This window comes from Tripterygium wilfordii, chromosome 15, assembly GCF_013401445.1.
Source record: "Tripterygium wilfordii isolate XIE 37 chromosome 15, ASM1340144v1, whole genome shotgun sequence".
Classification (NCBI taxonomy): Eukaryota; Viridiplantae; Streptophyta; class Magnoliopsida; order Celastrales; family Celastraceae; genus Tripterygium; species Tripterygium wilfordii.
In genome coordinates, this window is record NC_052246.1 from 59,797 (window position 1) to 75,132 (window position 15,336).

Here is a 15,336-nt window from a genome sequence, read left to right on the forward strand (position 1 = left end):
ACTGCTCTCTCTGTTTTTGCCCTTTCAAGATCAGAATCAATGGACATCACCAGCATAAAATTAAAATGTACGTATCAAAACTGTTCTCTTTGTTTTTACCCTTTCAGGATCAGGATCAGGATCAGTGGACATATATCACCAGCACAAAATTAAAATGTACCAAAAATATTGTTGTCTTTGTTTTTGCCCTTTCAGGCTTTCAGTATCAAACTATCAATGGACATATCACCAGCATAAAATCTATTCCCTCACTTGTGTAGCTAGGTGGGTGGGTGGGTGTGTTTGAAGAATCATGACCTAACACAGCTAATCTTTTGGCCCATCGCATTATTGAGTCTATAATATAATCATACAACCAATACTGTTTGATTTTTGGTTGTATATCTCGCAACAGAAATACAAATTTATACAGCTTTTGTTTACTAGTACTAAATCTCAAGTTATCAAAGTGTTTGCTAAAAGAAGAACATTTACACGGAATCAAAGACACTGATTGTTTCAAGTAATCTAGCTCACAACTGACATGCAATGGGATCTCCTCTCCTCGATCTCCTAAGGGCTAAGACTGCCTTGCTTTAACAATCAATCAATAAATCAAAGAAATCTACAACTGTTTACTTTTCGAGGAATTCCCACTTCCAACCTTATCATCTCGTCTTCAATGAATATGGAATTTTCGATTGACCACAACTTACTTACACAATTAAACAATTAACCAACTGAAGCTTCTAGGAGTACCATTTTCCATTTAAAATGCAATTATTAGGAATCAGGATAACTCTAATCCTCAACCAACCATTTCAAATTTCATGTCTGTAGACATTCTGATTAATTTGCTGTCCAAAAAGAAGGGCTGGATCATCTGAAAGTATTTCTGATTCCAGATTTAGCAGATACACAAACAAAAATTGAACAACACTGAAGTAATTTCCTCATCTAATCTTTAATTCTTTATGATATAAGTTAAAGCCAAAAGACATATTAACATGCGTCAAAAATAGGAAAGAAAAATGGAAAAATCTAACTCAAACTTTTGCTATACATGGTAGCTAGGATCTTAATCATGCCAGCGGAGAAGCATAACAACACATCTCCTTATTATGTAGAGCCTACCTCTTCCTTCTCTGAGGAATTCACCAAGCCTGGCTTTACATGAAAACCTTCTTTTAGACCCTCCAATTGAACTACTTTTCGCCTTCATCGCTCTTTAATTTGGCTGCCTGACTTAACTGTTTCTTTTTCTTTTTGAGTATCTATCTCCAGATATATAGTTCTGGCTCTCACTGGGTACTGTGAGGTTCACCTTGCAGTGAGTTGCATGAAAAAAAAGGGCAACAAGGCAGGCTATTCTTATAGGGGAATCAAGGGTCTGGTCCAGTCAGTCATGGGGTCACCTGGGCCCAATAAAGAACAAAACCTGGCTCACCAGGCGCTGCACTATGGACCCCTACTAGTGGCAAGCAACACAAACAGTCATGAAAGATGGAAAGTGTTGGGAACTTCTCTATCTGTTTTTCTCTGAAGGGAAATTTCTTTCCTAGACCCTCTACGCACTGAAAGAAAACAAAATAAGTATTATTGAGTTGTCCTTAATTCACATATTATCTTGGGATGCTAATTGGTATGAATCAATCAATCAATCAGGGGAATTGGTTTCATATGTAAACTAGCTTGTTTCATATGACCAAAAATGCATCGAAAATGAAATTCAGGGACTGAGCTTATAGTGAACCTGCTGCTCTCTTGGCCTCTTCCCCGGCCATAGTGTCAAAATCAAATGCTCGGCTTTGTCATCAACTGAGGTCGGGGATACCTAGCTAGCTACTCGTAGGGGTAATATCCATCCTCTTCAATTTATCATGCAACATATATACGTACCAAATTAACCACTCGATTTTCCTAGCTTGTTTCTACAGTGAATGAATTAATGATAATATTAGGGAAGATGCATAGCTGTATGGCACGGCTAGCAACACTGGTCACGTGATTTCCACGAGACATACATGGTCCCTGTCTGTGACATGGAAGACAAACCTAGCTTGTTTATATACGGTGTGTTTATGTATGAGCAATGCACATTATTTTAGTCTGTCATGCCATCGCCTTCGCCTGATCTAGTTCTATCTTGTCTGTTCTGTTGGGGCTTTCTTTCTTTTTTCACGAATGATTATGAACTCCTTGCTTTTCCTAGCTATCTCTGGCAGTAGAAACTAATTCTACGAATATATATACATATATATATGATATGGCCCATGACCATGTTTGAATTTTCAAATTTGGCCAAGATGACCACGTACACTCTGACTCAAAAATGAATCATATATCACCAACTCATCATCATATAATTAAGATACTCTATATTTTCAGTCCACGGAGAAGATCCGGCTATGGACTGTAAGTAATCGACAATATATATATATAGATGAATTATCTTATAAATACACAAAATAAGGACCTAAAATAAGTACACATATTTTCACCATTGATTTAAAACATGTGAAACCCAAAACAGTGGATCCCACTAATCATTTCACTTAAATCAATGGTCAAAAAGTTATACTTATTTTAGGTCCTTATTTTGTGTATTTATAAGAGAATTCCTCTCTATATATATATATATATATTCTTAGATATTGATCAAAAATTAAATGTGAAAAGAAATGTGGGCCAAATGATGCTTAATTGCATGTGATGGAATGGTGGCTATTGGCTTTTGTCAAGAGTGGCAAAAGCCATGATTTTTGGAGTTTCTCTGGTTATCTCTAACGACACCCATGATTTTTGGAGTTTCCACGTAAATGTTTGTGTTGTGATTGTGTCTTTATTCTCCATTTCAAATTCTCTTTGGTTCGTTGATATTGCTACAAAGGAGGATCTTGGGGAATTTTCCCAATATATATATAACCTAATCAGCATGCAGCAGAAATCACCAAGTCCATGTTCATGTTCCTGCTCAGCTCTATAAAGGAGACCATGTGTTCAATGCTGAATAATTAATTAAGCAAGATTCGCCAAGCCGGACCCCTACGCACCCTACCTGAAAGTGACAAAACCACAATCTAAGATAAATAACATTAATCCAACAAAAGTACTCTCATTGTCATTGAGGACCAGGTCCGGCCCCTACTCAAAACACACATTAATACTTAAAAGGAAAATCTATCCACTGAGTTTTCAGCTCCAGAAATAAGTATTGCTCAATAAAACCCATGTATACTGCAACTGCACGTAGTGAACAGAAAAGGATTGGCCCATATGATGTCTAGCTTGCTGCTTGTGGAACCGACTGCTAAATCAGATCTCAGAAGTCAGTGAAGTCGTAAAAAAAAAGAGGACAGTTGAAAACTTTTAATGGATGAGAGGATACGTACACATGCATCATGGACTTTCCATATGTCCCCATCAACCTTGTATCCTTTGTTTCGATTCCGTAGGTTGAAGTAGAATGCTAGGTTGGAGGATGTGAAAATGTGTGTTGTTTGTAACCAACTCTGCACGCTTCAGAGGATGTTTTTGATAGTGTTTGTAGGTTAAAAAAAACAAATAACCCATCAAAGACACGGTCAATATGAATTACGCCTTACCTAATAAATTTCGTCCCACGCGTATCAGAAAATTGCAATGTCATCAGCTCGTGGGATGGGTAAAGAAATTTGTTGGATATGAGAATCCCTTGCGTTTGGTAAGAGTTGATCTTGATAACTTATCACCCATCTAACAACTTCTTTGATTTGAGTTTGATAGTGTTTGTAGTTGATTATGAGAAGCATATCTCGATCATAAATTTTCTTGCTCTGTCCATATGAAATGTTGTCCATAAAGAGCAAGAACAGCCCAGGCCATTACTACCAAGGCCCAACACAAATGAGTATCTCAGTAAATAAGCCCATTTAGTTTGAACTCTACTAGCTACCGTTGCCTCAACGGTCCATTATTGTCAGTGTCCTTCTCTGTACAAAACTACAGCTCTAGTCACTTTCACTTTAACACTACAGCTGTAGTCACTTTCACTTTAACGTCTCTTTATCTTTATAGATATATATTTAGGTTGTAATTCTATTGGCAGGTCAATAAAAATCATTTCCTCTAACATTATTATGGTATCGGAGCCTTTTCAAACTCCAACGAGTTAGTGTTTTTTTTTTTTTTTTTTTTTCTTCTCTTCTTCTATGGCCACTTCTCCTCCTCACACCGCCATTACCGTACCTGTTTTGGGACAGTCAACCACTGTCTCTGTTCATGCACTTTCAGTCCTTCCTCTCAAACTTACATCCACTAACTTTCCGTCATGGCGTTTTCAATTTATGTCTCTTCTCAAAGCATATGGGCTAATGGGTTATGTGGATGGTAAAACTCCCTCTCCTCCTCTACCAACTGATGATGAAATCGATAAAGATAAAATCACAAAATACCATCACTGGCAGAGTCAAGATCAGTTTATTCTGCTTGCTATTGCTGGTTCTATTGACGGTGCTGTACTTCCCCTTGTGGGTGAAGTCTCTTCAAGTGCGGCTGCCTGGAACAGAGTACACCATCTCTTTGCAAATACTTCTCGTTCCAGATTAATCCAACTCAAGTCGCAACTTTCTCGATGCCACAAAGGATCAAAAACCATGGCTGATTTCCTGCAGGAAGTTAAAGCCCTTGCAGATGAACTTGCCATTGCTGGGCAACCTGTACCTTCTGATGACCTTACACTCTACATTCTTGATGGACTTAGTGAAGAATATCTCGGTATTGTGGGCTCTATACGCACACGTGAGACACCTTTTTCGTTTGAAGAACTAAAAGACATTCTACTGGCTCAAGAGGCATTCATTACTCGTCTCACTACACCTCCTGTGATCCAACCTGTTACTGCTCAGTATCACCAGAAGCAATCAGTCCCACACACTCAAGGAAGAGGATATCAGAATCAATGGCAGAATTCCAGAAATTCAAATTGGACTAGTGATCGTTCATCTTATCAGTTTGGCGGTCGCGGGCGTGGCCGAGGCAGAGGACCACCACGAGTGGTGTGTCAGTTATGCGAGAAACCTGGTCATCCGGCCAACAAGTGCAGAAAACTCAAATATTTTGCACACAATGCACCACCACAAGTGAATTATGCCTCTTCCTCTGCTCCCAGCACAAATCCTCCTCATCTACAAAACTGGCTTTTGGACTCTGGGGCAAGTCATACAATGACTTCAGATCTAAATAATTTCACTCACCATTCTGAGTACTCTGGAACAGATGAAGTTACCATCGGAGATGGGACAGGTTTGCCAATCACACGTCAAGGCACTATTCAACTTCACACACAAACACGTCCACTTACACTTAATAATGTTTTATGTGTGCCGTTACTTCATAAAAATTTATTATCAGTACATGACTTTACAAAACAGAATAACACATATATTGAATTTTTTCCGTTTCACTGTGTTGTCAAGGATCAGGCTTCCGGCAAAACAATAACCATGGGTCGCTGCATTGATGGTCTCTATCACCTTGATCAAAAGCCTATCACATGTCTCACAGCCTCTTTACCTCATCCTGGAATCAAAACAAGTCTCACTGGGTGGCATCTCCGCTTGGGTCATCCATCTTCTAAATTGTTGTCCACTGTACTTCATTCAAATCACCTTCCATGTAACTCCAGTGGCACTACTTCTATTGCTCCATGTATCTCCTGCACTCTTAACAAAATGCATCAGTTACCTTTTGGATCTTCCTCTGTCACAAGCAACTCTCCTCTTGACATAATCTATAGTGATGTTTGGGGACCCTCCCCCACACCCTCCATCGATGGTTATCACTACTATGTAATTTTTGTCGATCATTACACTCGTTATACTTGGCTTTATCCACTAAAATTGAAATCTGATGTATACAATATTTTCATTCAGTTTCGAACCTTGATTGAAAAACAATTTCAGCTGCCTATTCGAAACCTTTACACTGATAACGGTGGTGAATTTCTCAAACTCAAACCTTATCTTCTCCATGAAGGCATTAGCTGGCTTACCTCTCCACCTCACACTCCACAACATGTTGCCTTAGCTGAACGAAAACACCGGCATCTCACTGAAACTGCGCGCTCTCTTCTTCATACTGCAAAACTTCCGTTTTCCTTCTGGTCTTTCGCTTTTCAAACTGCCGCATATCTAGTAAATCGTCTTCCCCTGACTTCAACATCCTCAAGTTCACCTTATCAACTTTTGTTTGCAACATCTCCAAATTATCATAAACTCCGTGTGTTTGGCTGCGCGTGTTTTCCATGGACACGGCCATACTCATCCCACAAACTTCAACCTCGCTCTACACTGTGTATCTTTGTCGGATACTCTACCTCTCAAAGTGCCTACAAATGTTTCAATCCCGTCACGAACAAACTTATTATTTCTAGACATGTTATTTTTCACGAATCGTCTTTTCCCTCTTATTCGCTAGAGTCCCAAAATCCCACTCCTACTCCTCCGCTACCCTCCCACCTACCAGCTTCTCTTGTAGTCCTTCATTCCCAGAATATCAATCCTACCTCTTCTTCCCTATCTTCACCAGCCCCCATTGTTAATTCCCCTATCTCTGACTTACCTCCTACCAACTCTTCTCCTACACCCATTTTACCTGCTCCTTCGACTATTCCTATCCCGGTCACTAACTCTCACTCGATGACAACACGCTCCAAGAATCATATTTTTAAACCTAAAAAATTGAACCTCACTACTCTTCATCCTACAACCCCATCCGCTGAACCGCGTTCTGTGTGCACTGCTCTTGCTGATCCTAAATGGCGTGCTGCCATGGAAGCCGAATTTAAGGCTCTTCAACAACATAAAACCTGGACCCTCGTGCCTGCCCATCCCACCATCAAGCCTATTGGGTCTAAGTGGATCTTCCGACTCAAACTTAACCCAGACGGGTCCATATGTCGCTACAAAGCCCGACTTGTAGCCCAAGGTTTTGCCCAACGGCCCGGTATTGATTACAAAAACACTTTCAGTCCTGTTATCAAACCTGAAACTATTCGCACAGTCCTCACAATTGCAGTGTCTCAAAATTGGCCCCTACACCATCTAGATGTCAACAATGCTTTTCTCAATGGCCATCTTACTGAAACTGTCTACATGAGGCAACCTAAGGGTTTTGAAGATTCTAAGCACCCAACTCATTTTTGCAAACTACACAAGTCCATATATGGCCTCAAACAAGCTCCAAGAGCTTGGTATACTGCTTTAAGTAAATGTCTTTTACGTATTGGTTTTAAAAATTCCATTGCAGATGCTTCCCTTTTTATTCTTCAAGAGCAAGAGCATATTATGTATGTTTTAATATATGTTGATGATTTAATCCTCACCAGTTCTAATGTCTCCTTGCTCTCCAGGGTTACGAAGGCTCTGTCAACAACCTTCTCTCTAAAAGATCTTGGTCCTTTATCTTATTTCTTAGGTATTGAAGTAATACCTGTTTCTAATGGTCTATTTTTATCTCAGCAGAAATACATACGCGACTTGCTTGACAAAACAGAAATGGATGGTGCTAAGGCAGTTAACACTCCACTACCGGCTAATTTCAATACTAAAAGTACAGATGGCGTTCATCTTCCTGACCCTACTCCTTTTAGACAAATTGTTGGAAGTCTTCAGTATCTTAATCTCACTCGTCCGGATATCACATTTGCCGTCAACCGTCTTGCCCAGTTCATGAATCAACCTTCTGATGTTCACTGGTCCCTGCTCAAAAGAACTCTTCGCTATCTTAAAGGCACGGTCACTACTGGCATCACCATAGTAAAATCTCCACATCTTCGTCTTACTGCGTACTCTGACTCTGATTGGGGTGGCCATCCCGATGATCGTTCTTCAACTACAGCCTACCTTGTCTTCCTTGGTAGAACTCCTATATCCTGGAAATCTCGGAAGCAAAGAGCTATTGCGACGTCGTCTACCGAAGCTGAGTATCGTGCCTTAGCTGCCACAACTTCAGAGGTTATCTGGATTCAACATCTTCTCTGTGAACTTCGCTGCAAAATTCCACTTCCTCCTACATTATATTGTGATAACCAAGGTGCTGCTAATCTTAGCCTCAATCCTGTCCAACACTCTCGGATGAAGCACATTCAACTTGATCTACATTTCGTGAGACGTTTTGTCAATCAAGGCCTTATTACTGTTCAAAAAATTCACACCTCAGTTCAACTGGCGGACATTCTTACCAAGTCTCTTCTTAAAACTCGTTTTTCATGGCTCTGTAACAAGATTGGAGTCACAAAAGCGCCTCCACTCTTGCGGGAGGGTAAAGAGCAAGAACAGCCCAGGCCATTACTACCAAGGCCCAACACAAATGAGTATCTCAGTAAATAAGCCCATTTAGTTTGAACTCTACTAGCTACCGTTGCCTCAACGGTCCATTATTGTCAGTGTCCTTCTCTGTACAAAACTACAGCTCTAGTCACTTTCACTTTAACACTACAGCTGTAGTCACTTTCACTTTAACGTCTCTTTATCTTTATAGATATATATTTAGGTTGTAATTCTATTGGCAGGTCAATAAAAATCATTTCCTCTAACATTATTAGTCCAATCGTCCTTTTTATGATTCAGGAAGTCAGTTCAACCATGGCGTCTTCAGCAATCACCATTGTGAATTACTAAATAAAATGCTAATATCAATTGAACCCTCCTTTCCTTTTTCGATTATTTTCCTTCTGCTGCGTAAAAATTTTAGAAGGATCCATAGATTTTATTTTTATTTTTATTTTTTAAAAATAAGTCTAGCACTAATATATTCCTGTTCTAGGTTTATATGGGAGTAGTCGAAACGGTGCGCTCGGGTCATATCGATATATATAATGAAAGATGAAAACGGGGGACAGGGCACATGATATTCGGATTCCGTGAGGGAGGTACAGAGAGGAGGCAAAATGGCGGTCTGGGACAACGTTCGCATCATCGCGGGAACCATTCTTGGGGGCGTTTTCGGCTTCTACGTCATGCACCGCGCCGAAATCAGCTACAAGGTTTTCTAACTTTTGTCTTATTCTCCCTCATCAGTTTCTGTTTGCTTCATGAGCTTGAAATTTTGTGCGGTGATTGATCTTTCCTTTTTGTTGAACAGGAAAAGATGAATGAGAGACTGAGACAGTACCAGATTGAATTGGAAAAGAAAGAGAAGTTGACTCAACACGAGGAATCCCTCTAGCTCCCAAGGTTTAACAAACCGATTTTGATTCCCGTTTTCTTTCCAATACGTCTAAATTTTGAGTCTTGTATTGCATGTTCTGATTCACCAAGGAAAAGAAAAATTCGACCTTCGTGGAGAAATCAAGTATGTGAATCATTTTGCAGGAAATTTCGTGATTCAGTTGCTTGACTTCTTTTCATTTTTTGGGCAGCCAAATGGGAGAGTGAAAATACTTATCTTAGCAATCCCATGAGAGTGGAAATGAGAAAGTAAAATGAATGATCTGCTTGTGATATGTTATACAGGGTCATTATATATTTATTAGACTAAATGTTATAGTGGGTTTCTTGAATTGAGCTTTCTGTTTGGTTTCTGGAAAAACTGGGAGATTAAGAGAACATATAACTTGGAGTTGTGCTTTGATTCGGAGTAAAGGAAACCTTCAAATTATTGGATATTAAGTGTGTGAATGAGAGAAATTGAAGGAAAAAAAAAATCAACGAGTCATCAATTTGACTACTTAATGCATTTTCTAGGCAGCTTGAGCCTTGAAGGGATCGACTGGGTTGCATTCAAGCAATGAATCTTTTGCTAAGTGCTGCTATGAGTGAGTATTGATTTTGCCTGAGATAGGTTTCGAATGGTCATTTGTATAATTTATTAGCTTCAAAGTTGCACTGGGCTTAATTTCTGTGCAGAGCCCTCTCCACCTTGCCATTGTTTTGACAACTAGTTGGTCTTCTATTTTTTTTTTCTTTTGCATTATATTGTTGGCAAGTGATGGTGAAATTTAGTAATAGGTTGATGCATGTCTCACAGAAGGATTTTGGAAAGTCAGTGATATCCTAATTTATACTTTCAAAATGTCTGTGACTCAGACTGCTTTTTGGTGGACAGCATACTTACTACTCCACCGGGTATTGTCTCTTGCTGTGTACATTTTGAGATAGGTAGACGAAGTTAAATTTGTTCTACGTATCCGGGCACCCAATATAAGAATTTTCTATTGTTAAAACTTGCGGATAAACATTCTTTCTATGGTTGGTAGAAAACCTGCAGTTTGAACGGCTTCCATATATTGTATCTCAGACTTCATTGGTAGTATCCCCACCTTTGATCCGAAGTAGAATTCACTAGAATTATGTAGGGGGTTTATGTGTTGTGTGTTGAGACTGTTGTAGATATTCTTCATGGCTTTGGCTTGGAACTCAGTATGCAAATAGGATTTTGATGTCATTTTTATCCATGTAGGATAAAGTCGTAAACATACTACATTTGAGGGTGATCTCCATGGTGTCATAAAGTTTTCTTGCTTGTGGTGAGTTTTTGAAGATTGAACAGTAGGCAGCTGGAATAACATTGATTTGCAATAGTGTGCTGAAATAAAAAAACAAACTGACTGGTTTATCCCATTTCCATGGAGTACAATAAACAATTCAAGTTTGTTGCTAAATGGAGTAGAGTTAAGAACCAACTAACATATATAGGCTGCAGGTAAGTATTAGATGCCTGATTACTCTAAACGGAGAGTGTGCTGATTTTTCTGAGGATCATATATGCAGGTGAATTCTTCCGATATAGTTGGTGAGTTCCACTATAATTCATTTGGTACTGGATTGCAAAACAGAGCAAGAAGCTACATAGAAATATGGATTGTGCACCTTTTTTAACCTCCTAAATTAAGATAAATGTTTTGAGATGACAGGAGTTATATGATCCTCAGAAAATGAAAAGGAGGTTAAGAGCTTGGATAAAATCACTGATGCGCTCTGGACCAGATGTGTTTGAGAAGTTGAAAAAATGCCTGTTCAAATGTGCAAAAAAGCAGCACTTCCAATCTTGGAAGAATTTGGACTTTGGCTAATGAATTATGAGATGCGGCTCAAAATATTTGGATGCGTTAGTTTTATATGTGGAGACAGACAACACAAGGAATTTTCCCTTCTGCTTGGCTAAGGCTGATTTAAATGGTTATCCTTTCGAAGGTCCAGTTTTAAATGGATCGTAAGAGAGAGTTGATTTCACTGCCAAAGACTTGCATTAAGGTCACGAGCCAATGATGAGAGGTTGAGTACTTATCTTAGTACTGGGTAGAGCTTCTGCTACTAAGCATTAACGTCTATTCAGACTTTTCTAAAGTGTCTGCCTGAGATAAATTTTGTATAGTCACTGTCAAAGATATCAACAAAATCTTTGATATCTTTGACAAATGAACAAAATCTTTGAATTTGTCAAAGATATCTACAAAATATCAATGATATCTTTGACAAATCAACAAAATCTTTGAATTTGTCAAAGATATCAACAACATCTTTGATTTACTTTATTGACATTATTTTTCTTACTTTTCCTTTCTAACGCCTATATAAAAGGCATGTTGTACACAATCAACAGATAGTGAAAAATATAGATCCTTTCACTTCTCTAACATGGTATCGGAGCCACTCCTGTTGAGGCACTCCAGAGTAGTGTACGTACTACCATTGATACAGCACATATTATTACAGCCTTGGTCCAACACTCCTTAGGTGGGATCTTGGTTTTGGGTCCGTCCCAAGTCGGTTGCGGTCTCCTTTGAGATGTTCTTCTCTTTTCTTGAGTTTTGGTGTCCTCCGTGGCGGTGCTCCTTCCGCCGTTAGTCGTGCTCTTCCAGGGGTACTCCTTTGCTCGGACCCCTAGCTAGACCCGATTGCTTCTTCTGCCTTTTCATCAGTTTGAGCATGGTTCCTCGCAGTTCGTTCCTTTGGCCTCCTGCTGCCGTATGGTGGTGTCCATGTTTCTGGCTGCTTTTCCCTGCTGTTTCTACCATCGCTCTTGGTGCTAAGATCTCGGTCCTCTCTTGGAGTCCTTTTACTGCGTTTTTAAGGCTTCTCTAGAGATGGGTCCCTTCTCGGAGTTTTGCTGCTGTTAATCTTACTATTTGCCCTCTTTGGTCCCATTCCGGATTTCTGCGTGCAGTCTTGGTGTTCCTTTGTCTGCTCTCTTGGGTTCCCATGTGGATTTTTTCTTGCTTTTTGGTAGCCTCGATTCTCAGAGCTGGATCCCCATCCTTTTGTGTTTGGGTTTTGGTGCGTGTCACCGGACTACTCCTTTTTTTGGCTTCTCGGTTTGTTGGTTTCTTTCTATTCAATTCTGTCAAAGATATCAACAAAATCTTTGATATCTTTGAAATTTATCTTTGACAATATCCACTCTTGACCAACCTGCTGATCTCTTCACCAAGCCACTCCTACCAGGTCGTTTCAGAAACTTAGTTTCCAAACTCAAGCTTACTTATACTGCACCAACTTGAGTTTGAGGGGGGATGTCAAAGATATCAACAAAATCTTTGATATCTTTGACAAATGAACAAAATCTTTGAATTTGTCAAAGATATCTACAAAATATCAATGATATCTTTGACAAATCAACAAAATCTTTGAATTTGTCAAAGATATCAACAACATCTTTGATTTACTTTATTGACATTATTTTTCTTACTTTTCCTTTCTAACGCCTATATAAAAGGCATGTTGTACACAATCAACAGATAGTGAAAAATATAGATCCTTTCACTTCTCTAACAGTCACAATGTCTGCATCACAGGCGGACACTCAGTAGTATAGTTGTAAGAGTGTAACTTAAAGGTAACAACTTAATTTTTAATCTTTTCACATATTATGTGGGGTATTTTACATCTCGTCATCTCCCGATCCTGTCCACTATGGGAGCTTTGTACAAAGCCTTTGTTTACCTTTACAATGTTGTGCTTCACAATTCTGATATTAGGTGTATAGAAAAGGCGTCATTGTAAGATGTCGACTAGAGTTCGAGAAAACTCATGATAACCGACAACTATTTAAACCAAATTTTTAAAAAAAATATTAATTTGACAACTTCATATTGAAAGGAAGCCACGCTAGAAAACAGCAAAGATAAGAACTCATCATCACTTATTGTATATGGATATCAATGTGACTATTTGTCTGAAAAGATGTTAATTAGTCACACATAATGCGAGAGGAGGTAGGCACAGCATCGACGCGAGCCACTCTAGGAAAAGAGAGGCGACATTCTTCACTCAAGTCCAAGTCAGTTGGTGACATCCCTTTTGGTCGCTCCTACTCGAAGCAATGCACAAGTTGTCCCACAACAAGTCAGTCTGGTGATGGTTAACCCTAGATTTATTGCAGGGCAGCCTCTTCGTCCTGAACCAACTGCGAGAAGCCGAAAATCACGTCCTCTGGCATCCACATTGTCATCCATGAACCTTTCTGGCAAGAACTCCGCATTATTCGACCATACACTTACATCTCTTCCAATTGCCCAAATATTCAGTACGATCCGCGATTTCTTGGGTATGTAGTACTTGTTGATCTTGATGTCTTCCATTGCTTCGCGTGGAGATAACATGGGCGCAGATGGATGGAGTCTAAAGCTTTCATTTAGCACCATATCAAGATAACTCAATTTTGATAAATCCGTCTCCTCCACCATTCTTTTTGTTCCAACCACATTTTGGAGTTGTTGTTGAAGACGGTTCTTCGCATTTGGCTGCATGAACAGTTCTGCGATTGCCCATACAATTGAAGTTGTTGTACTGTCATATCCTCCAATAAACATGTCTATAATGATAGCCTTAATACTATTTCGATCAACAATATATCCGTCTTGCTTATGATCATTTGGTTTGTTCATTGAGGAGGAAATTAGCAAAACATCAATAAAGCTCCCATCTTGATTTTGGTGTATATGATTCATGGTCGTTTATAATCGTCTCGAGGAATTCGTCCATCGCTTTTCTAAATGCCCCCATACGTTTTCTCATCCCCTAAACACAAATGCTAATTTCGGGGTTAATTAGAATTTAGTTTTAGTACAAAATCGAAATAACCAAATTTAGTAGAATTGGGAATTTAGGTACGTAGAAACTACAAACAAGTAGAGGGAGAGGGAGAGGGAGAGGGAGAGGTTAACATTAATTATATATGTATAAATAAATATACCTGCAGGTCAAGTGCACCTAAGTAAGGCATGAAATCTGATATGTCGAAAGCTCCTGCGAAGAATGAGGCCTCCTCGATGAGCATCTTGACATCAAACTTGTGGTAATTAATTTTGTACCCAAATAGCATCCTAAAAATCACCTTCTCTGTCATTTCCCTCACCTTCTCAGTCAAGTCCACCACCTCTTGTGCCATTACGGATTTTCTAACATAACCCACTAACATTTCAAGCTCTTCTCTCCTTATTTGTGTAAAGGATTCGACTTTCGATGCGCAAAGAAGGTATGTGTGACACAATTTCCTAACGTTACGCCAATTTGAGCCATATGGGGTCAAGGCCATGCCCATGCCACCATAGGGTTAGTAGATAGCAGATTCGGCTTCCGGGATGGATGCGAAAACGGTGTCGTGGGTTTTAAGAAATAACTCAGCATATTGAGGTGGTGATGTAACAAGGGCTGTGACAGAGCCTAGCTTTATGGACATCAAGGGTCCGTATTATTGTGCTAATTTTGCTAGGGTCAAGTGTGGTAGGTTCCCCGGCCAACATGTGGAGGCTGCCTAGGAACGGCAGAGCTGGAGGACCGGGCGGCAGTTTGCGGTGATCATCATGTTTGGAGTTGTAATATATATATGAGCATAGACATCCTAGGACGACCAACATGAGAATGGCTGCTAACAATATTGAGAGACATATCGGCAGATGCATATGCAAGAGGGAGAGGACAATGCAAGGCTTGTATATATGCGTGAATAAATAATTATAGAGTAACCTGGCTACCTTAATTATATTCATGAGTAGAATACAAGATTCACGTACAGCTATACATATCCAAATATTAATTGGGTTTGTTAATCTTCATATATAGTTAATCGGTGTCACATGTTTCGGCTGTTGTGTTGGTATTCTGCATGCATTAGCTGTTCTGTAAAATCAGACGATGACAAGACGCTTTAAAAAAGGAAATGAAATCTTGAGGATGTGATTTTAATTAAATTAATTACCATATATGCTAATAACCTCATTGATGAGTATCAATAACCACTACTTTAATTTGTCCTTAATTAGTTCCACGCCAACAAACTGTACGTTCGGTTTAATATATACTACTTATGTGTTTGGTGAGGTGTGTATGCAAGCTTAAAAGTTAACGGTATCGTCAACGGTACAAACTTTACCAA

General features: G+C 39.3%; 2 protein-coding genes across 2 annotated transcripts; both read right to left on the bottom strand.

Annotated features, from left to right (window-relative positions):
• Window positions 1–919: 919 nt before the first annotated feature.
• On the bottom strand, window positions 920–1,453 carry LOC120016348. The gene has a single exon (XM_038869085.1). The coding sequence runs from the start codon at window positions 1,199–1,201 to the stop codon at window positions 1,058–1,060; it is 144 nt and encodes a 47-aa protein (XP_038725013.1). The 5' UTR covers window positions 1,202–1,453; the 3' UTR covers window positions 920–1,057.
• An 11,787-nt stretch (window positions 1,454–13,240) lies between these two features.
• Window positions 13,241–13,846, bottom strand: LOC120016685 (cytochrome P450 CYP736A12-like). Its single transcript, XM_038869589.1, has one exon. It carries the CDS (start codon window positions 13,844–13,846, stop codon window positions 13,241–13,243), a length of 606 nt encoding a protein of 201 aa, XP_038725517.1.
• Window positions 13,847–15,336: the final 1,490 nt, after the last annotated feature.